Source organism: Garra rufa, chromosome 3 (assembly GCF_049309525.1).
Source record: "Garra rufa chromosome 3, GarRuf1.0, whole genome shotgun sequence".
Taxonomy (NCBI): domain Eukaryota; kingdom Metazoa; phylum Chordata; class Actinopteri; order Cypriniformes; family Cyprinidae; genus Garra; species Garra rufa.
In genome coordinates this window covers 8,805,032-8,829,825 of record NC_133363.1, presented here as the reverse complement: position 1 = coordinate 8,829,825, position 24,794 = coordinate 8,805,032, and the positions used below count along the sequence as shown (strand labels likewise).

Here is a 24,794-nt window from a genome sequence, read left to right as displayed (position 1 = left end):
CATTCCACGTGCACTTCCATAGACACCATTCATACTGTTCACACTTGTGCAGCAGCACGTATAGTTAGTGATGAGTCACGGTCACTCAACATCCTCCCTCATTCCTGGATGAGTGAAAAGTTACATACGTGCTGTCCTGCAGCAGACAAACAGCACTCCGCTGACCTTAGGTCTTGACCTCTTGGTAATAATTTACGCCATGAGTGATATGTCTCATTACTGGCATGTGAGTGTATGTGTATGATTACACACTGAGCTGAATATGTAATAACTTGAGGATCTGTCATATGGGTCATTGACATTTGACATATATAGTAGGAGTCTTCAGAATGAAAATTGGTTTCATGTGGTCTTAAAAAATATTTAATTAAACTAAGGTAAAAAGGTATATATATAAGGTACATATAGTCAAACCAAAATTTATTCAGACATCTTTAACATTTCTCATATTATCACAGTTTATTTACTATAGTTTAGAAAATGTAAAAAAAAAATATGACAAGAACTCAGAGTTAAAATGTTTATTTTGATAATGTCCGATAACTTTGATAGAAAGGTATGAAATGGATTGCAATCAACCAAAACTGTTAATATGACAATATTTACACAACTATCAATACTTTGTTGACCAATTACCAAGCAAAGCTTAATTTTGTTCAGTCTGTGGTGTAAATAGGTTGCATTATCAAATAAAGAAAAAACACGATAACTACTTTTTGTTGTGCGATATATTGCCCCAGAAATAATTGCGATAAGCAATATTATTGTCGTTTCAAGACCATTTTATGCCACTGAATATATGTGACCCTGGACCACAAAACCAGTCTTAAGTCGCTGGGGTATGTTTGTAGCAATAGCCAAAAATACATTGTATGGGTCAAAATTATTGATTTTTCTTTAATGCCAAAAATCATTAGGAAATTAAGTAAAGATCATGTTCCATGAAGATTTTTTGTAAAATTCCTAATATATATATGCATATATATATGCATTGTTAAGAACTTAATTTGGACAACTTTAAAGGTGATTTTCTCAGTATTTTGATTTTTTTGCACCTTCAGATTACAGATTTTCAAATAGATGTATCTCGGCCAAATATTATCCCATCCTAACAAACCATACATCAGTAGAAAGCTTATTTATTGAACTTTCATGTGATGTATACATCTCAGTTTTGTAAAATTTAACCTTATGACTGGTTTTGTGGTCCAGGGTCACATATAATAATACCAGCATAATAATGCAAGAAGGCCTACACACTTTCAAATGACAACAAATTGTAATTCTTAAGAATATTTAGATCATGGAAATGAAGTATGAAAATATTCAATATCTTAAAAAAAACTGAATAAATAGTAAAGAAACATTTTCTAACAAAAACTGCAAAGCAACAAGTAGAAAAAAGAAAAATACACAAAGAACTTGCATGGAGATTTTTTCCATCTGCAGGTTTTTTCCAGACTGTCTTTTCTCTGTAAATATTTGGTAGCACCACGTTATGTACGAGTGGCTGCAAAAGACACTGGTGCAAGCGGAATGCGAAAAACATGGAGACATTAGATTTTATGTAAATATAATGGGCAATATATTGCGTCACCAAAAATGATTGAGGTCATGTACATATATTTTGTGATAAGTCGATATATTGATTATTGCGACAGGCCTAAAAACATTTAAGCGTAACATGGTAAGGTCAAAGTGCCTTCAATTTTTAAGGTCCCAAATTTGTATAATTTTTACTGGTAGTCCACTGTATGAACAATTTTTGGGCATTTTATGTCACAGTTTACTTTATTTTGCTATTCTCACTTTCAAAAATGAATTATAGTGTCCTGCACCCACTAGTTAAAAAAAAACAAAAATTATATCTGGTGTCTGAATAATTTTTAGTTTGACTGTACTGTAAGTAGTTGACCCAAAAATGAAAATTTGCTGAAAATTTACTCAGCCTCAGGTCATCCAAGATGTAGATGCGTTTGGTACTTCATTAAAACAGATTTTATAAAATTAAGCATTACATCACTTGCTCACCAGTGGATCCTCTAGTCTACAGTGAATAGGTGCCATCAGAATGAGGGTTTAAACAGCATTTCAAAAATCCTCAAGTAATCCACATGAATCCAGTCCATCAATTAACATTCAGTGAAGTGAAAATCTGTGAGTTATAATGTTCTTATGTTTATGTTTGAATAAATCCGTCAAGTTTTTTATGACAGCCACCATTTATATGTTAGTATTAAAAAAAATGATTTAGAGAATTGAAAATATAATTATGTAATTGTAAGTTTATTATTATGAAAACCTAATTGAGTGTAATTTAAGGGTTTGTATACAAATCAGTTAATTTTAACCTTTAATATTATAGTAGGCCTAATGTTTGACCATCTGGCTCTCATGTATATTTTACAGTATGAGTTGAGTTTTTTTTTTTTTCTTGAGAAAATTTGGCATGTACTGTACCTGATATATATCGGAAATAATCGATATTGAATCAGAGATCAAGTTTGTGAATCAGAATCTAATCGAACTGTGAAACTTGTGTCAAAACCCAGCCCAATTAATTATAGATTTGCAAACACGCAGCTTTTCACTTGGATTACTTGTGGATTTTTGTGATGTATTTACTGTATCAGCTGTTTGTATTCTCATTCTGACGGCACCCATTCACTGCAGAGGATTCATTAGTGAGCAAATGATGTATTGTAACATATTATCTGATATTTTTAGAGATATAGAATGCATTTACACTGCAAGTCCTAATGCACAGATTTGATCTTTTAACCATAGCAGATTTTTTTAGCTCACCTTTTACTATGCACATGTTAGACCCTTGAGTTTGGAACGGCCCTGCTATTAAAATAATTTATATAATTCACGTTGAGTGGCCATTATTTCCCAGCATGGCTGTTTTACAGCACAACATGGATAAAGACCAGAAAATAACAGTAATTTTCACTTGTTATTTTATCTAAGTGAAAGTAAAAGTTATAACCTCATAGTTGAGAAATATAATGTAGCTTTTAGAAGCAAATAAAATTCATAGGGCAGGGTTTGAAAACCAGCTCCTGAATGTGCAATTTCTTACCTATATAAAGTTTCCATCTCAATAAAATGCAAGCCCATACAGCACACCGGTTTAAAACGCTGTCTTCATAAGCAAACGTGTCTCCCTTAAATTGGGAGTTCTGAGGGGAATCAGATAAGTGTTTTTAGACGTAGGTAGGAAGTCTAGATATTGGGTATGTATCCAACTAAAATCCACATTTGGAAGAGGCCCAGAGTGGATGTGAAAAAATAGGATCTCGTGCAAATTTTTTGTGTTTACACGTGTGCAGCAAATCCCGATCTGTCAGATGTGAGCAAAAAATCGGATTTTTTGTGCCAGTGTAAATGCAGTCATAAGGACCTCTCTGTGATACTATTTCCTGTTATGTGTTTTTTCTTTCTGCATGTTGGTTGCGCAACACTATTTTTTGGCATACGAAGGATTTAAATAATAAGCTGTAAAGCTGTTTTCTTAAAAAATAATACTAAAAGATTATGCCAAACTTCTTAATAAGGCTTTATTTTCGGGAATTTTCCTTCCTGGTAGACATCCTGAAACAACCGGTAAGCAACCGTTTAGCATCATGATGAGTTGATGAGCACAAATAAACACCACTAATATTATTCTCAGCAGAATCTAGTCTGAGCAGGATAAGGTCTCACCGCAGAATAATTGGGATCATTTGATGGTAAAAGATTACAGACTTTGCTCAGAGTTCATTTCCAGTGATTTAATTGTGTACAGAAGCCTAGAATGATGGAACGTTCCAGCACCCCTGGCAAACGCCACAGTTCATTCCAAACCCGATCTTCTGCTGAAAGAGAACTGAACTGCAAAAGAAATTCTGCATGCTGCACCATCCATGGGGGGTCAGGAACGCAAGATCAGTGCAGGAGCTGATGTTTTAGATTTAATGCTGTCTTGACATTCAGATGCTCATGTCAGGATAGAGAACAGAGATGGTGACTGGGTTTTGTATACAAATATGCAGCCCAGGACCAAAAACAGTCATAAGGATAAATTTTTTTGAAACTGAGATTTAACCCTCTGGTATTGTTTGGTCATTTTAGTCCGAAAAAAAAAAAAACTGTTTTGAATTTTAAAAAATCGCTACTTCATCGTAATGGTACAAAACTCAATGACATTTATGGCAGTCACTATGTGACCACAAAAAAAAAAAAAAAAAAAAAAAAAAAACAATTGTGGACTTGATTCGAAAATGCTAAATAGTCACACTTGTGTTGTTCCCGGTCAAAAACGTCCGTCGTTGGAAATTAATGGGAAATATGTAAAAATACAGAGCATTTTTTGTGTGTGCAATCAAATCATTCACAATGCAGAAAAAGTGTGCAAAGCAATGAAGGGGTGACACTCTAAAATATGCAGGAACCTCGAAGGACACACAATATGAACTAGTGTGACTACTACAAAGAATGTTTTTGTAAATGCATGAAGTGAAATCAATAAATCAGACAAAATTGCAGTAAAAAAAACAGACACCAAGGAAGAGGTTACAGATTAAAACATCAAGAGTACAAAACACACACAACACACTATTATACACACCAGGGTTGGGGCCATTCATGAATTGAATTGCGAATGAATGGTAAATTCCAATTCACTACAACAATAAAAGTATGACTCTCAAATGAAAAATACCAGAGGGTAAAATAAGTTTTCCATTGATTTATAGTTTGTTAGGATAAGGCAATATTTGGCCGAGATACAGCTATTTGAAAATCTAGAATTTGAGGGTGCAAAAAATCTAAATATTGAGTAAATCGCCTTTAAAGTTGTCTAAATTATAAATAAAAAAATACGTTTTGATATATTTACAGTAGAAAAATCATGGAGCATCATCTTTACTTAATATCCTAATGATTTTTGGCATAAAAGAAAAATCTATCATTTTGACCCATGCACTGGCATTAGCTATTGCTACAAATATGTATGTGTTGCTTACAAGTGGTTTTGTGGTCCAGGGTCACATATAAGACAAATTGTTGTTAAATGATGCACCTTTATTGTAGATAAAGCTTTTACCGAGTGCCACATGAAACAAAACAAATCATGAATCAGGGACTTTTCATGAAGCCATAAAAACCAACAGCTTTTTTTTTATTATTGAAAAGCAGAGTCATCTGGATTTGACTTTTTCCAAGATCCCAATAAACCATAATGTCACTCCCACACCAGTTGATCCTTTTATGCAACAAGTTTTGATTTAATATCTTTCTCCAGTTTAAATGCGACAGTATCATGTCAGTTAAGAATGTAAAATATGAATTTACTTTGCGATTGATAATTGAAACAGCCTGAAAACTGGCTTTTCCAATTTACATGATTACATAAAATATTAAAAGCATATGCATGAAAGCAACCCCAAAACATTGAAAACCAACTGATTGGAAGCCAAGCCAAAAATAAGCATGACTTTTTGGTTTTTCCATATGTAATACTATTATCCATATGCATTAAAACAAAAATGTGATGCATGGACTTGCAACCAATGACATATTGTCATACTTCGGTAATAACACTTATGTAACATAGGAAAATAGCAAGTGATGTCATGTTTTGTGCATAATTGGCCAAAGCTCTTTTTATCATCACTTTGTATACTTCAGTAATATCATCTAACATCTCTGTCTCTGTTTACTCGCAGGACTGCTCCAGCTCAGAGGAATACACTGTAGCCGCCGCATTGCTGCCCCTGACAACGGCCTTCTACCGGGTAAGTAAGAGTTGAGGTCAGGCATGCTGGCAGCTCTAGTTACTGGATCCTAATCACAGCAAATCAACACTGGCACCAACGTTTATTAAAGCTGAAAGCAGAGAAAAATTCCCACCTGTCTCCATCTGCTCATCTTAACTCCTCAGGCTCCCCGACTTGATGAGTTGAAGAACATACTGCATAATCCGGCCAAAACGAAGTTCGTTTTGAGTTCATTACGAGAGTTTAAAACAGCTTGCCAGTGCAACCTTTCCAAAACACCTTCAGACTATCATTGATCTATGGCTATTATGCAATAGATTCTCTGGTTTGTTTCCTCTATTCAGTCAGTCAAAATCAGACATCCCGAGTAAAAACATAAGCACACTGCAGAACTGCTTCATTGTACGGCTTGAAATTGCAACTCCACTTATAAGCAACACTGATGTTGCTTTAAAGCATTCTATCATATTAAGTGCTATACTGTATACAGTTAATTACTATGACATGATTTGACTGGAGTGCAGAAATGCATAACTGGTGCAACCATATCCACGTATGATCAGATGCTTTCTTAACTGCTGTTTTCTCACCACAGTTATTTTTAATATGTTTATTTTGATGCTGAGAGGAAAATGTACAACACATAGAGGCATGGCATCGCTTGATTTATGATTATATATGACTCTGGACCACAAAATCAGTCATAAGTAGCACAGGTATATTTGTAGCCAGGGCCTAAAATTAAAGGAACACTCTACATTTTTTTGGAAATAGGCTCATTCTCCAACTCCCCCCGAGTTAATAAGTTGAGTTTTACCGTTTTGAAATCCAATCAGCCATTCTCCTGTTCTGGCGATATCACTTTTAGCATATCTTAGCATAGATCATTGAATCCTATTAGACCAATAGCATCGCGTTCAAAAATGACCAATGAGTTTCCATATTTGTCCTATTTAAAACTTGACTCTTGTGTAGTAATATCATGTACTAATACCGGCGTAAAATTTAAAGCTGCGATTTTCTAGGCCGATAAGATTAGGAACTACATTTCCATTCTGGTGTAATAGTCAAGGAAGTTTGCTGCCGTAACATGGCCGAAGCTGGCGCAGTAATGCAGCACATGTGCAAATGCTAAACTAGCTGGGAACTAATTTCAGGTGCTGCGTGATATTACTCTGCCTGCTGCGTCCAAATGGGTCAAAATTATCATTTTTTCTTTTATGCCAAAAATCATTTGGATATTAAGTAAAGATAATGTTACATTAAGATACTTTGGAAATTTCCTACTGTAAATATTAGGGATGCACCGAATCCAGGATTCGGATTCGGATTCGGCCGAATCCTGAGCTTTTTGGCGGGGTTCGGTTTCGGCCGAACCTTAGATTTATCTTCCACCGAAACCGAACCCTAGACTTGCACTACGACGTCACACGGCCGTTGATTACGTGAAGGTGTTTAGGCTACATAGGACCCGTTCGAATGTAGTAGGCTGTAAGAATCTGAAAATGGAACTCGTAAGCAAAAAAAGTTTTGTTTGGCAGTACTTTCAACCAAAAGAAGGCGATTCAAGTCGAGCTTTATGTTCAATTTGCAATGCCAATTTGTCTCGTGGTGGCAAGGACCCTGAGCAGTACACAACATATCGCCGATGTTAAAACATTTGCGTCTAAAACATCCAAAAGAATACGAGTTGTGCATGAAGGAATCTACAGACAGCAGCCAAAATGCAGCAACTTCAGGTACAGCAGCTGGACAGTCACAGCTAAAAACGTGTGATTAAGGATGCGAGTAGGATTCGGTATTCGGTTTCGGATTCCCAAAAATCTGGATTCGGTGCATCCCTGGTAAATATATCAAAACTTAATTTTGATTAGTAATATGCATTGCTAAGAACTTAATTTGGACAATTTTAAAAGGCGACTTTCTCAATATTTAGATTTTTTTTGCACCCTCAGATTCCAGTTTTTTAAATAGATGTATCTCTGCCAAATATTGTCCTATTCTTACAAGCATACATCAATAGAAAGCTTATTTATTCAGTTTTCAGATGAGGTATAAATCTCAATTTCCCAAAATATTACCCTTATGACTGGTTTTGTGGTCCAGGGTCACATATGTCAATATGACTGTAATAATAGTACTACTACTACTAATGACTCTTAATATTAGATAAAAATGCATTTATTTTCAGCGTACATCTGTAAAATTACAGTACTAATACACTGATAAACATCCACTATTAAACAACTTTCACTTCAAAATTGCAGCATCAAGATGTTCACTGACAGTAACACTAACAGAACTTCACTGTGAGTATATTTAGGCATCGCTGAAGGAAACCACTAAGAAGCATGACTGTCACTCTAGCCTGGTTCGGTTTCGCTGTGGTGCAGTGGGAAAAGAGGGAGGTATGGCTGCAGGGATTTTGAGAGTGTCTGGCTTTCAACACCAATCCATCACGTACCCGCATTATTGTTGTTATAGAGACAGACACAACTGACTGTGTTGCTTTTTAATTGTGGGCTGCTCTGCGATCTGTCTGCTGTGACTCACACTATGCACAGAAGACATGTGATGTAATTAGATATCACGTTGGTGACCCTCATGTGTGTGACGATAGCACTTGTCTAAACCCTAGACACCTAACGGGAACGCTACATTGTACATTTGCATGGTCAACGTCACCCAAACTCTAAGAGATTGTTTCTCCTATCTGGGAATAGGGTTAAATTCCTGTGGAATTGGAATGAATTTCATTCTGAAATTAACAGTTTGCAGTTTATCAAGTACTGTCAGAAAGACAGTACTTTCATATCTTAATTGTTGATTACGAAAGCTTCATATTTTGGTTTTGGGAGTCCCCAACAACAGGTTGACCTGCATGCGAGGTCAAAAAACACTTTTATTGTCTTATAACCTTACCTTATTTGCTCAACGACTCTCAAACGATTCGCTCAATGATTATTTTCCTCCTTTACGTGACACTAATCTGCGGTGATTGGTCCGATGACCCAGTCTGTTGTGATTGGTCTACTGTGTGCAGCGAATGTTGAAAATGGAACGCCCATCATTTCATTAAACTCCCAAACAGCCATGGTGTGTGTATGCTTTAGTCCAATGCAGAAACGTATTGATAAAGCACTGCAGTTTGTACACCAACGTATTGCTGTATTCTTTATGCATCAACATTTTTAGACAATTGCGAGCAAACAGATATTGCTGTTAGCTGGTTAACCAGAGACCCAAAAGCTGTGCGGAGCGAACACGGCACACACAACTAAATACATATTTTGCATGCTACAGAGTACATGGGAGCAACAATTATTCAAGGATTACTCCACTTTCAGAATAAAAATGTCCTGGTAATTTACTCACCCCCATGTCATCCAAAATATTCATGTCTTGCTTTCTTCAGTTGCAAAGAAATTAAGTTTTTTTAGGAAAACATTCCAGGATTTTTCTCCATCTATTGGACTTTAATGTTGCTCAGCAGACTGAAAGTTAAAAATGCAGTTTCAGTGCAGCTTCAAAGGGCTCTAAACGATCCCAGCTGAGCAATAAGGGTCTTATCTAGCAAAAAATATATATATTTATACACTTTTTAACCACGAATGCTCACCTTTTTTATATCCAAAAACTCCCATCTCATCTTCTCCTTCAGCTTCAAAATTGCCCTACATGGCTGTTTTCATTCACTTAAAACTGCATAAAAGGTTGAAATGATTTTTAAAAATCCATAATAGGGGCACTTTAAGGAGTTTAGAAAGAACATTAGATCTTGATGTCAAGACATTGCATGTAGTTCCCCAAGATTTGTAAGCACATTGCTATGCACTTGATAGTGCCTTACAGTATATGGTTGCATCTAATTGCTTTTTTCTGATAAAAATTGTGATTGCATTTTAAAATGTTATATTTTTTAAAGTTATAGTTTACCCAAAAATGAAAATTCTGTCATTAATTACTCACCCTCATGTCCTTCTAAAGCTGTAAGGAACACAAATAAGGATATTTTTAATTAAATCTGAGAGCTTTCTGACCCTGCATAGACAGCAACACAACTGACACATTCAAGGCCCAGAAAGATAGTAGAGACATTGTTAAAATAGTCCATAAGACACCAGTGGTTCAACCGTAATTTTATGAAGGTACGTGAATCATTTTTGTGCAAAAAGAAAACAAAGATAACTTTATTTAACTATTCTTCTCTTCCAAGTCACTCTTTACTGTACAGTATGTTCACAAGAGTACCACAGCGCATGCTCCTTGAAACCTCATATTTTCATCAAAAATATCTTAATTTGTGTTTCAAAGATGAACAAAGGTCTTGCAGTTTTGGAACGACATAATAGTGATTAATTATAGCAGAATTTTTGGGTGAACTAACCCTATAAGTTCCAGGTTTGCTGTTCTTATTTGTAGGGCTGTACAATTTGGTCAAAATTTGTGATTATATATCAATATGACTATAATAATATTAATTGATGTTGTTGTTGTTACTATTAAATATTACACAAAATTGTTCACTATTCTAAATTTTCATAAATAATTGCAAAGAAGCAGCAAGTAACACATTAAATCTTTAAGTTAAAAGATAAATAGCACTCTTTTACAAACATTTAAGACAATTTTACACTGTATTAATGGTCTTAATTAGTCTTAACAGTCTTCATTTCTGTTTTTTTTTTATGTTAGACCACCACACTTTTGATTTTGGCAGAAACCCAAAAGAGTTCTCTTAAATCTTAAATCAAAAGACAGTTCATAAGTGCTTCTTATTACAAGTTTAGGAAGATGTTTGGTGAATGTTGTAATGCATATTATAAGAGTCCCAAATGCACATTACGACCTAAACTTGCAACCCCTGCAGCATTTACTGTGAACTGTGACACTGAAAACACAGAATCATGAGCTGCACGTGTAAAAAAAAATATGTTTTTCTCTGCAATATGCAGTTCATATGCAAGAAATAATTTACAACAGGCCTTTAATTATTAGAAAAATAATGCACACCTGAGGCGATAGTCCAAATTAATTAGTTACACAGATACGTAATTCAAAATTTTGCCACAGTCATTCGATGAGATGCACCTGCTGCAAACCGCTTTGGAGAGCTGAAGATTTCGTGCATTGTGGCAAACAATTCAAGTCTTTCATTAAGACATCTGAAAGCTATTTCAACCTTAAGTTTCCTGTTTTTCAGTTTTCCTGTTTCACATTTGCCATTTTATGTAAGAGCCAGTCCTGATTAAAGCATTACACTAAAAAGAGCTGACATTCAGATTTGAGAAGCACTCATGAAAGCGGTAAACGGCACGTTCAACAAAAGAGATAAGTGAAACCTCCTTTATTTTGCAGCGCTCCATGCCACTGATATCACACAAACCAAACCTAATATGTTTCACGTATCACCTGAAAATGCAGTGCAATGGCTTTAATCTGCATTCGGGTCTATCCTTAGATGATCCCTGTGTCGCACCACATTTAAACCCTCATGCATTTTTCCGCGAGTCTGTGATCCACATGGCCTCCCCTTCACTCCCAGTAGCCTTGTACTAAACCACACTGCATGTTATTGAGGTTCTCAGTGCAGGCTTGGCAGGAGATAAAGGCTTCCCTCCACTCGACTTAAGGATGACCCAACTGAAGTATGGACGTTACCGCAGACACACTAGTGTCCAGTGTTGCCTTTGCATCTTTGAAGCACAAGTGTGATCTCTTAATAATAGCACAGCAAGCTGGATGATTCAAGGTATCATTCATAGCACAAACGGCTGAATATGAATAATCGACGAGTTATGCATAAAGCTTGGTTCGAGTCCCTAACCCTAAGTGTGAGTAACTGCAATGCTTGTCTTAGCAAACACCTTTTTTTTTTTACCTCTTGGCCAGAGGAACTCAGACTCGACCACAAAGTCAACAAAACAAAGTCTCACGAAGATTTGTTCGGTCTTTGCCTTGATTCCAGCATTTTACATAAGCTGAATAACTATTAGCTCATTGTTCCTCTGCTTGAGAATGATTTTATGCCATGGATACTTCAAAGTCACCTCAAGTGGAGATTTGTAGGACGAAAAACAACTTATGCCTTCTGGTGACACCCGAGACGTCATTGCTTTCCTTGTGAGAAATCACGCGATCTCACACACGGTCAAGTTTGCCGCGGCAGGTCAAAAGGTTTCTCGCAAGCATCTCATTTAGCCTTTGAGCTCTGATTCATTCGGTTTCTTCTGGGAAATGCTGAGCCTCCAGGCAGTTAATTGATCTTTGGTAAGCAAGGTCGTTGACATACTGGGCTGTCATTCACAGATCGTACTCGAGCCTTCCCGCTCATTGAACCGGTAAAGATGGCATATAAAGACTGTTTACAAGTGTCATAGTAGGGATATTAAATATGGAAAAAATTAGGTCAGAGTCTGGCTTTTGTTATTGCATTTAAAGCTCATTTTCTTGTTGTATAAACAGTTTGCCAGCATCAAATAGTTTGTTTGGAACGTGACACAATCACAGCCGTTCCAAAGATATTTTATGTTTAATAACAACAATTTGAGGCAGGATTTTAGGTCAGTGAGATTTAAACGTGGACCGGGACCCTGAAAAATCCTCCAGTCGTCCAATTAATGCAACTGTCAAAACTTCCTGTTGCATTTCACATGTCGCTATTGCAATGGAATGCAAATGGATGCGGAATGTTGTGAATGAATTTGCTGCATTTTAGACTGAAAAGTTAAAACTAGGGTTGTGCATCAAATCGTGATGTGGTTTGTGAATATTAAAGAGCAAAAAGAAAGATGTTATTGAAATATGAAGCCTGCTCGTTCTGCATGTCTCTATTAATAAGTAGCAGAGAAAAATTGTGATGTAAAAATACATAAAATTAATTTTATAGTGCTCTAGAACTTTTTAACAAGTTGTTATTAAATTGTAAAAGTTTCATGATTTCAAATAATTAGGCAAGCTGTTACTTGTGCCATTATTTAGATATACTTGCATATATTTAGGCATGAATTATGTTCACTCAATCCTAGAAAGTAGGGGACCTTGATAAATTTATGATGTGATGACCCCTATAAACATCTCCTGCTCTGTTCTTCTACTGTGCTCTGCACTTTCACTTGGATAGCTGGCTCATTGTGGCACTCTTCCAGCACATTGTCGTCTTTCCCAGAGGGCTGTGCTGTTCTGTAGTCAAGGTCTGCATACCATCGGACATGGGAACATATTCGACACTCGACACTTACTCTTTCGGTGAGCGGTCTGTTTGTATTTGGGTGAATATTCAATCTTAAAACATTACCCCACTCTTGACTGAGATCATCAGGTGTCATGGTTGCAGAGCTGTGAAGTTATGTCTGCTGTGACGTCTGTGGAAGGTTGTAGAACTTTCAGGAGCTTTTTTTGTAGCATATTTATGAGTGTATTACATCCTGTACTGTGTAGTTTATCCTGAGATGTTGATACTAGTGTGTAAAGTCGGCCTTCTCTGCTCATTTACATGTTGGGTATTTGTTTGAGAAAATGTGATATTACTTTATATATAGCTACTTTTATTGGAAAACTTTGGAACTTGCAAGAAACCAGTTTTTGTGTTACCAATAAATAGTGGTTCCATCTGTACTGCATAACGGTTATCGGACAGTCAAAAATAGAAATTAGTGATGCACCAAAATTATATAATTTTTCTAAAATAAACTTACTAACAAATTTATTGATAAATCAGATCTCAATTAATAAGGACCTTCACTATCGGAATCTCCTGAATGAATGATTCAATGATAAATACTTTTCTAAGTGTGCAGTTGTCGCCACCTTCTGGCGGAAGAGGTTAAGCATTACACTAAGTGTTAAGATATTTTCGTTTTTATCGCTACTGTAGACAATAAGTGTTTTTATTCCCAAACTATAAACTTTTATCCTGATACTTTTGTTATTTAAATGTATGTCACAGAATAATGATCATTATCTGGGTGAAAAGACTGTGTTGCTTTTTCTGGATTAGCAGCAGCATGAATGCAGATTTGAATGTCTTTAAGACCTGTTTCACATCATAAGCATCAGTGGAGCATGAGCAGCGTAATGTGAAACAGTCGTAATAGACACCGCTGAATCGTTGTCATTCTGGAATAAGATCGAGTGGGCGTTTAAATGGAGAACACGACTCTTTAACGATTAATCGTGCAGCTCTAAAAACACTGCAAAATGTTTTGTGAGGATATCATCACGTTCTCGCTAGACCAGTCAGATCCTGTGAGACACATTGGATCTCCAAGATCTCGTGGCACGAGATCTTGTCACATCTCAATTTTTTTGTCTTTTGATGTTCATTGATGTTAATTTTGTGCTATAACTAGTACTAAAGAGGACACGATGATCTGTTCACATCTGTTCACTGCTACTTGTACTGATATGCTACGTTTTATTTGTATTTTGTAAAATTGACAGAATTTAAAAGGTGAGACTTTGTTTAATTTCAAAAGTAACAAAACAGAAAGCTTCTTGTGATTATTGGATGGCAGGTGCTCTACAAAAAATGTTGTTCACACATCAACTAAAAACAGCATAGAGATTGAGCATAAATTGATTGACCTGGAGATTTAGGAATCCATATCAGTATCAGTTAACAATGATAAATCAGTATTGCTAATTCAGCATTACCACATAGCTGATATGTCTACCTGTTGTAGCTTATTCACACTGTGTGCATGGATTAGACACTGACACAGTCAGTGGAAAATATTCAGTTGCAAAATCATCTTGGATCTTGGATATCACTTTTTATCACTCCATTAATCAGAAAATACTGGGAACGGCCAGGAAAATATATAAATTAATTAATTGTCATGGTTTGTTGATGAATGTTGTATCAAATCAGGCAAAGTTTGCTGGTTGCTGGTGCTGGTGAAGGCAATACTCTTAGCTTTGGACAAAAGAAAGATCTTAAATGTACAGACACAAATCAGTGAAGACCAGTGTATTTTGGAGGGTATACATTTTATAAAATAAATTTTACTTAATGTAAAGCCAAAAATGTCAAAATTGGCAAATGCATGAAAAAACTGTTTTTGCCTATAGTGTCTAACCTTAAAACCTTATTATCCAAATAAATGTAAATTTTATATGGAATGTAAACACAGGTCTAAATATGGCATGTGATAAAAGGAATGATTCAGTTTTGGCCGTCGTACCAATTGCAGTGTAGACTGTCAAATTCTGCATAGATTCATGTGACTGTATTGTGGGAAAGGGAGAGATTTTCCGTTGTGTTTGTCTGTAAATAGTGTTATGTCTGTATTTGTTATGTAAAGTATCGGGTATATAATAATAAATGAATGTCAGTTGCACATACAGTTGTGGTTTAAAAGTACCACAAATGTCTCTGGGACTGACTGCGGCAGGCAAGTGTTTCAAACACAGTTCTGCAGAAATGGATTTGGGGTGTTTGCTGTCGACGAGGCGCTACATTAATTTCTTGTCGATTCACGAGCTAGCATAACCCTGCTATGGCTCTCGCTGACCATAGCTTGACCTTCTCCTGTTTACTTTGCATTGTGGGACATGATTACAGCATGTCCTGCATACCGATGGGCCAGACGGCTCTGTTTGTTCAACCGTTTAACATTTTGCCCTGATGTTCTTTGTTGCTCTTCTTGTTTGACATAAATCATAATTGTAAACGTACTGTTTAAACCTAAATGTCTTTCAGCTCGCGTAGACGTGAATATTTTACGACAAAGCATTTAAATTGGACTGTTTTGATTCCTTCCTGGCTCTGCAAACGGAATGTGTCTTAGTATTAAGCAAGCAGGGATTTGTTCCATAATGTTGGTAAATCATTACCCTCTGCTGGTCACGGATCACAGTGAGATCTTCTTTTATTTTCGGACACAAGCTAAGCATTTGCTTTATATCCCTGTTGCTACAACAGTTCCTGATGGCGACTGGTTTTACATGTTTTCTAGCTGATCAGCTGCACTGGCAGATGGGGCCAAGGTCAGTCTGATAGATGTTCTCAAGTTAGTTGGAGCTAAAACACAAGTTGGTAAAACCAAAAACAAACAAGCCACTATGGTCTTAAAGTGATAGTTCCCCCAAAAATGAAAAATCTGTCATTAATTACACACGCTCATGTCGTTCTGAACCTCTAATGGTGCGTTCACACCGGACGCGACTTGCGCGGAAAAAACGCGCTATTCGCGCGTAGTTGAACGCTTGAACATTTGAGTTTACTCGCGCCATTCGCGTGGTAAAATTCGCGTCATACGCGCGTGACATTTTCTTCACAACAGACGCGAATTCGCGTCAAGGGAGGGGCTTCTGCCACTCGTCAGCGGGAAAGTAGTTGTAAAATAGGTGAATGAGCTCAATTTGCCAGCTTTAGCTTGCTTGTAGTCTCAATATGTACTGTATGTATATGTAGGTCAAATTGAGTAAAGAGCGTTTTTTAAAACTAACCAGATTGTCCGACCTCTTCACTCACTTTCTTCCTAGCAAGATCCCTTTTATTCCTGTTTCTACAAAAGTCCAAAGATGTATCGTACAGCTCCGAGGAACCACAGACAGCAACGGTGATTTTGTCCGCCATTGTTGTTTCGGATTTCTGCCTCCGTCACTACTAGAGCAAGCTCCTGATTGGTTAACGCGGCGCGGATTTTCGCCAAAGTTCAGATTTTTGAACTCGCGCGTTTAGTGCGAATGGCGCGGCAATCGCTTGAAACGCTCAACGTTTCGCACCGCCTCATTCGCGCGTTTCGCGCCGCAGGATGGCTATTCGCGTCTTTGCATTGACTTAACATGTAAATCACTCGCGCTTGCCGCTTCATTCGCGTCCGGTGTGAACGCACCTTAAGACCTTTGATAATTCTCTGAACACAAATTAAGATATTTTTGAACTCCAAGAACTCCAAGAGCTTTCTGACCCTGCATAGACAGCAATGCAACTACCACGTTCAAGGCCGAGAAAGCTAGTAAGAACATTATTAAAATAGTTCATGTGAGATCAGTGGTTCAACCTTAATTTTATGAAGCTACACAAAGGAAACAAAATTTCTTCTCATCCCAGTCTTTGACATGTGTTCACAAGAGTACCATGAGAGTACCTTTCTGGGCGTTGAGCGTGGTAGTTGCGTTGTTGTCTATGCAGGGTCAGAAAACTCTCGGATTTCATCAGAAATATCTCAATTTGTGTTCCGAAGACAAACGAAGGGCTTACGGGTTTGGAACGACGTGAGCAGGGGCGTCGCTGGGAATTCTGGGCCCTGTGCACTGACTCAGCTAAGGGGCCCCCTAAAATAAAGGGGGGGGGGGGGTTGAGGGTGTTCGTGATCGCTATACTACGTTAAGGGGGCACAAGCTGATTGATTCATGTTGGATACGCAACCAATGAGCTTGCAGCTTGCAGCTATTTAAATGGCTGGTAGCATTCACTTGGGCAGTTAGCAGCACACTTTCAGAGTTCCTCTGAAACCCTCCACCTTCCCCAGCTCCACCTGTATAGATCTGCTACAGGTTATTTTATGCTATTTGTGCAGCAGCAGTATGTCTTAAATACAAACAGTACCGAATCGCCATATGCTTTGGCAGTAGCAAGTTCTGTACTTGCAGCAGCAATGCAGTAGCAGATCTATTCCGCCAAGACTAAATACATTAACGTTGTCATATCCATTACCATGCTAAACTTTTCAAAGCATTGTCATGACAGAAATATATTTCAAGGGTTCAGAATATCACTACTATTCAGTGAAAATGAATCAAGTAGTCTTTTTTAAAAAGAAGGTTGGTGTGACATGAACAACAAAGACTGCAACAAAGTCAACATTTCTCATTGGAAATACGTGCCTTTATATACATTTCTGCAAAACTGAAAAAAACGTACCTATATGTATGAATCACTGCAGTTTCCAGTTGAATTAAACACTAGAGGCAGTAAAACTCTTGACAAGTATGTCACAGAGATTTGATTAATAAAGCCAAATTTGTACACATTTTGAGCGAACTTTGCTTTTCCGATGAGCAAATCAATAAGCAGATTGACAGAACGCACATTTACAGAGCAGAAAACTGAGCAGGCGTTGCGGTGCGTCATGAATTTTCGGCTATTTTTCTCTTCCAGACAAAAAATTTAAATGCCATTTTCGGCTGATAATTTTCTGTGGCTGATGTTTCAGTGCATCCCTAGTTGAGGCTTTCATTATTTAGAATAGGGGTCATCTAAATGTCTCATACTCCTCAAGGGCATCACTATTCCCTCCACATCCCCTGCCTGCCATTAAACATTTTCACAAAGTCTGATCAAATAAATTCCCCCCTGGAATGCTTAACATGTGCTTGCTCCGTCTCTCTCTTTCTCCTGTTGTCAAGGCTGTACAGTTAGAAGAGGTCAAACTGACCCCCTCACATCTGTTGTTGGAGAACCAGCAAATCTGCACACATCCACCCCCATCTGCTGCCCGTCAGATGGCGCACAACCGTGTTGAAGACAAATAATACTATTCTGGCAGTGCGTTCCTGGTCCGCATCCTACAATAACAACTGCACTGTTTCTCCTGCTTCATTTTCTTGCCACTTTTTCACTCAGCTCCATCTGCATGAGGAAATAGGGTCTAGACAGCCTCAGAATATCTGTAAGCTTTCAAAGCGTCAACCTGGCCAGCTTTAGCTATCTCTACAAGAATTATGGATGAGTTAGATTTATCAGCACAGCTTGACATGGACAAGTCGGTATTATAGGGTCTCCTGGTGTTGAAATATATATTAGACATTCCAGACTACATAGGAAAAGATAAACTGTACAAACAAACCTTCACATTAATGTCTTTGCTGGTAATTTCCCAGTGATAGAGAGTCAGACTTACGGAAAAAGGCATATATTTCAAAGTAAAACGGCCTTCAGATGTACAGGGATTATACATGATTGGGTTTGGATTTACTGAAGCTGCAAAAAAGACTTCCCAAGTTCCTCTGCTGAGGAGATCTTGAAATAGTTTTCTTTCAGAGGTTGTGTCTTAATTTGCATGCTGTCTATGATAAATAGTAGATCTAGAGTAGTTAAGTAGATTTTTCTGAACCAACTTTACCATAAGGGTTCAGAACAGCAGTGATTTGCAGTGAAGAAGAATAAAGAAATCTCTTTTTTTCAGCAAACATTTGTGATTTAAGGTGTCATAATTGACAGATGATGCTGGTCAAGAATGCAACAAGTTTGCATTTCGTGTAATGTAAAAACTGTATGCTAAGAAGATGTTTTGTACATTTCCTACCATAAATATACCAAAACATAATTTTTGATAAGTAATATGCATTGCTTAGAACTTAATTTGGACAACATTAAAAGCGATTTTCTTTTATTTATTTTTGCAACCTCAGATTCCGGATTTTCAAATAGTTGTATTTTGGCAAAATATTATCCTATCCTAACCAACCATACATCAATAGAAAACTTATTTATTCAATGTATATATAAACCTTATGACTGGTTTTGTGGTCCAGGGTCACATATAATGTTACCTACAACCTGCTGCGATATCAAAGAGGTTTGATAGTTCTCAAAAAAAGTGGTGACAAATCAGTTTTTTGATGTACGAATCTTAAAGGGGAAAATTAAATATGCCCCAATACTAGCCTATTGTCTTTCTACTTACTCAAATTTATGTACTTTTTGTCACCAGTGAAGCACATACTTTTAGTGCTTAGTAAAGTATGCTAATTGGCACATAGGCAGAATCTGTTCTTGCTTATTACGATGTTTGCCTTCGCCTTTCCATTCCATTTCCTGATTTTTCTCTTTCCTTCTTTCCATCTGCCGTTTCACTTGTGATTGTGGTTTGGTTAGCTGTAGGGAAACTAAGTAGCAAGGACAGTTTGTCATAACGTATGTTCAGGGGTTTCGAGAAGAAGGGGTTTCGTTAGATGGTAATTTAATCTGAGGTGTGAGCTGTACAGACCAATGGAAGGTGAGAAAGACGTCATGCATGGTGTGCAGTCCACTAAGTTCTACATCCGTATGTGTTAATGCAATAAATTCAACCTTCATCGCTTTAGCAGATGTCCTTTGGAGTCAGTAAGCAGCCCACAGGTGATCTGGTTTGTGTCGAAACGCACAGAATAACACTAAGGTCATGTTTTCAAAGTCTTGCATTGCAATCTCTGTCTGCATAAAGCCTACTGTATGTGTTGAGAACATTATGAGCACTAAAAATGACTGATTGCTTCTAAAACCATTGGCAACAGTGTGTTACTTTCCTGTTTTCACCATGCTTTTTAATGGACTTCTTTACAAGCGCCGTACAGCCCAGTTGGTTTCATGAGCTGTGAGGATCCCAGCTTGGCTGATTTGACCTGTTATATGGACAGTAGCAGGCACTGTGTTTGTTTTAGCAGGCTGCCAGAGTTTAGTTCACATTGTGTTGCCTGATGATCCATTTTCTTGCTTTCAGAAACTGGCAGCTGGCGTGGACCAGTTTGCCTACACCTGCATACAAGACCATCCCATATGGACCAATCAGCAATTCTGGGAGGCCACCTTCTACTCTGAGGTGCAGAACCAGATCAGAGCGCTTTACCTCACCTCCCCTGAGGAAAAACAACTCATCACAGCCAAGATCAAGGTAAGTTATTGAAGTCAACTTTTTTTAACCTGTTGACTAATCTCTCAATTTATGTCATTTATTAAAAAAAATGTAAAATGCAAATCATACATGCAATATTTTGAATACTACGACAGCGTTTTAGTGCCACATAAAAAAAAGATTAGGAGATTAAAGTCAAATATTTTGAGAATAAAGCTGAAATATTACGAAAATTAAGTCAAAATATTTCGAAAAGTCGAAATTAGGAGAATAAACTTGAAATATTTAGAGAATAAAGTCGAAATATTACGTAAATAAAGTAAAAACATTTTGAGAATAGTTGAAATGATGAGAATAAAGTCAAAATTATGAGAATAAAGTTAAAATATTTTGAAAATAAAGTCGAAATATTTCAGCAATAAAATCAAAGTTCTTAGAATGAAGTCAAAATGTTTTGAGAAAAAGAGTCAAAATTACCTGAATAAAGTAAAAATTACGAGAATAAAGTTGAAATATTTCGACAGTAAGTCAAAGTTCTTAGAATGAAGTCTAAATGTTTAGAGAATAAAGTCTAAATGTTTAGAGAATAAAGTCGAAATGTTTTGAGAATGAATTACGAGAATAAAGTCAAAATATTTCAACAATAAAGTCAAGGTTATTAGATAAAGTCTAAATGTTTTGAGAATAAAGTCGAAATTACAAGAATAAAGTCTAAATGTTTTGAGAATAAAGTCGAAATTACAAGAATAAAGTCGAAATATTTCAACAATAAAGTCAAGGTTATTAGAATAAAGTCTAAATGTTTTTTAAAAAAAAGTCGAAATTATGAGAACAAAGTCGAAATATTTAAGCAAAGTCAAAGTTATTAGAATGAAGTTGAAATGTTTCGAGAATAAAGTCGAAATTACGAGATTAAAGTCAAAATATTTCAACAATAAAGTCAAGGTTATTAGAATGAAGTCGAAATGTTTTGAGAATAAAGTCAAAATATTTCATCAAAGTTATTAGAATAAAGTCTAAATGTTTTGAAAATAAAGTCGAAATTACGAGAATAAAGTCGAAATATTTCAACAATAAAGTCAAGGTTATTAGAATAAAGTCTAAATGTTTTTTAAAAAAAAGTCGAAATTATGAGAATAAAGTCAAAATATTTCAACAATAAAGTCAAGGTTATTAGAATGAAGTCGAAATGCTTCGAGAATAAAGTCGAAATTAAGAGAATAAAGTCAAAATATTTCGACAATAAAGTCAAAGTTCTTAGAATAAAGTCGAAATGTTTTCGAGAATAAAGTCGAAATATTTCAACAATAAAGTCAAGGTTATTAGATAAAGTCTAAATTTTTTGAGAATAAAGTCGAAATTATGAGAATAAATTCGCAATATTTCAACAAAGTCAAAGTTGTTAGACTGAAGTCGAAATGTTTCGAGAATAAAGTCGAAATTATGAGAATAAAGTCAAAATATTTCAACAAAGTCAAGGTTATTAGAATGAAGTCGAAATGCTTCGAGAATAAAGTCGAAATTAAGAGAATAAAGTCAAAATATTTCGACAATAAAGTCAAAGTTCTTAGAATAAAGTCGAAATGTTTTCGAGAATAAAGTCGAAATATTTCAACAATAAAGTCAAGGTTATTAGATAAAGTCTAAATTTTTTGAGAATAAAGTCGAAATTATGAGAATAAATTCGCAATATTTCAACAAAGTCAAAGTTGTTAGACTGAAGTCGAAATGTTTCGAGAATAAAGTCGAAATTATGAGAATAAAGTCAAAATATTTCAACAAAGTCAAGGTTATTAGAATGAAGTCGAAATGTTTTGAGAATAAAGTCGAAATTATGAGAATAAAGTCAAAATATTTCGACAAAGTCAAAGTTATTAGAATAAAGTCGAAATGTTTTCGAGAATAAAGTCGAAATATTTCAACAATAAAGTCAAGGTTATTATAATAAAGTCTAAATGTTTTGAGAATAAAGTCGAAATTATGAGAATAAATTCGCAATATTTCAACAAAGTCAAAGTTGTTAGACTGAAGTCGAAATGTTTCGAGAATAAAGTCGAAATTATGAGAATAAAGTCAAAATATTTCGACAAAGTCAAAGTTATTAGAATAAAGTCGAAATGTTTTCGAGAATAAAGTCGAAATATTTCAACAATAAAGTCAAGGTTATTATAATAAAGTCTAAATGTTTTGAGAATAAAGTCGAAATTATGAGAATAAATTCGCAATATTTCAACAAAGTCAAAGTTATTTGACTGAAGTCGAAATGTTTCGAGAATAAAGTCGAAATTATGAGAATAAAGTCAAAATATTTCATCAAAGTTATTAGAATGAAGTCGAAATATTTCAAGAATAAATTCGAAATATTTCATCAAAGTTATTAGACTGAAGTCGAAATGTTTCGAGAATAAAGTCGAAATTACGAGAATAAAGTCGAAATATTTCAACAATAAAGTCAAGGTTATTAGAATGAAGTCGAAATGTTTCGAGAATAAATTCGAAATATTTCAACAAAGTCAAAGTTATTAGACTGAAGTCGAAATGTTTCGAGAATAAAGTCGAAATTACGAGAATAAAGTCGAAATATTTCAACAATAAAGTCAAGGTTATTAGAATGAAGTCGAAATGTTTCGAGAATAAAGTCGAAATATTTCGACAATAAAGTCAAAATTATTACAATAAAGTCTAAATGTTTTGAGAATAAAGTCAAAATATTACGACAATAAAGTCAAAATATTTCAACAATAAAGTCAAGGCTATTAGAATAATGTTGAAAATCTTCTAAATGTTTAGAGAATAAAGTCAAAATTATGAGATATTTTGAATACTACGACAGCATTTTAGTGCCACATAAAAAAAAAGATTGGGGGATTAAAGTCAAATATTTCGAGAATAAAGCCGAAATATTACGAAAATTAAGTCAAAATATTTCTAAAATAAATTTGAAATTAGGAGAATAAACTCAAAATAATTAAAGAATAAAGTCACAATTGCGAGAATAAATTCTAATTTACAAGAATAAACTTGAAATATTTAGAGAATAAAGTCGAAATATTACGAAAAGTAAAAAATATTTTGAGAATAGTCTAAATATTTCGACAATGAAGTCAAAGTTATTAGAATAAAGTGTAAATGTTTTGAGAATAAAGTCAAAATTACGAGAATAAAGTCAGTGTTTTGAGAATAAAGTCAAAATTTTTCAGAAATAAAGTCAAAATATTTTAAGAATAAAGTCAAAATACGAGAGTTAATTTGTAGCAATTACGAGATTAAAGTTAGAATATTTTGATAGTATATTCTAGCATTTTGTGCATGCAAATGTCCCAGATTGGGAGCACCATTTAAAAAAAAAATGTAAAATGCAAATCATACATGCAATATTGACCAACATGAACACAATATTACATTTTGTAACAATTTGGTACATTCAGTTCAAACTCGATTTGTGACCCACTTAACATTGCAGTTGTGTTTATGAGTGATTTATGATTGCAATTATATTTATAAGCAATAAAAAGATAATAAAAACAAGAATTACTAGGAGTAGGGCTTGTAAACTAAGACCGGTGTGTCTTGTTTGAAAACAGTACATTATGTCGTAACATTGTGAGTTTGGTTGTTGTTCAATCGGTCGAAACATGGTTTGTTTTTAATCCACACAATCTCCAGACTCCAGATTGACTCTGGCTCCATTTTTGTAGAAAATGAAAATTTATCCTGGTTCGAATCTCTTTGTCTCACCATACAGTATCTCTCTCTTCATCAGGAGCAGAGTACATTGTCCTCAGCATCCAGTGAGACAGAACGAACCGCTATGGACCTTGCAGCAGAGCAGTTGCGTTCTTGGCCCGGTCTGAGCAAAGAGAAGCAACTGGAGCTGGTGAAGAATGAAGAGAGCACAGTGTTCAGCCAGGCCATCCACTACGCCAGTCTGATGGTCTATCTGCTCGTACCGCTGGACACTAGCAAAAACAAACTCCTGCGCTCCACGCCCGCAGCTGACTGGGAGAGCGGCAGCAACAGCATCCTCTCAAACAGGCAAGAGACTTCCTTCTACAATGCCTTGCAGAATATGTCATTTACATTTACATTTATGCATTTGGCAGATGCTTTTATCCAAAGTGACATACGTTTCATTCAAGGTACACATTTTGTCAGTTTTGCTTTCCTTGAGAAACAAAGCCATGATGGTATTGGCATTGTTAGTGTCATGCTCTACTGAAAAAATTCCAGAATTAAAATTTCCTGATAATTTACTCACGCCCATGTCATCCAAGATGTTTATGTCTTTCTTTCTTCAGTTGAAAAGAAATTTAGTTTTTTTTGAGGAAAACATTCCAGGATTTTTTTTCCATATTGTGGACTTCAGTGGCAGTGGTCCAAATAGCAGTTTCAATGCAAAAGGGCCGTACATGAACCCAGCTGAGGAATAAGGATCTTATCCAGCAAAACAATTTTTTTTGGTCTTTCT

At 35.7% G+C, this 24,794-nt stretch overlaps 1 protein-coding gene across 3 annotated transcripts in view; it reads left to right on the top strand.

Moving 5' to 3' along the window:
- The window catches only part of LOC141330873 (myotubularin-related protein 13-like), a 202,736-nt gene that overhangs the window by 128,997 nt on the left and 48,945 nt on the right, over positions 1–24,794 (top strand). For all 3 annotated transcript variants that reach the window (XM_073835655.1, XM_073835654.1, XM_073835653.1), the window contains exons 17-19: positions 5,712–5,780; positions 20,195–20,365; positions 24,090–24,361. In XM_073835655.1, the coding sequence (XP_073691756.1) occupies positions 5,712–5,780; positions 20,195–20,365; positions 24,090–24,361 (512 nt within the window). The remainder of the gene's footprint in view (positions 1–5,711; positions 5,781–20,194; positions 20,366–24,089; positions 24,362–24,794) is intronic.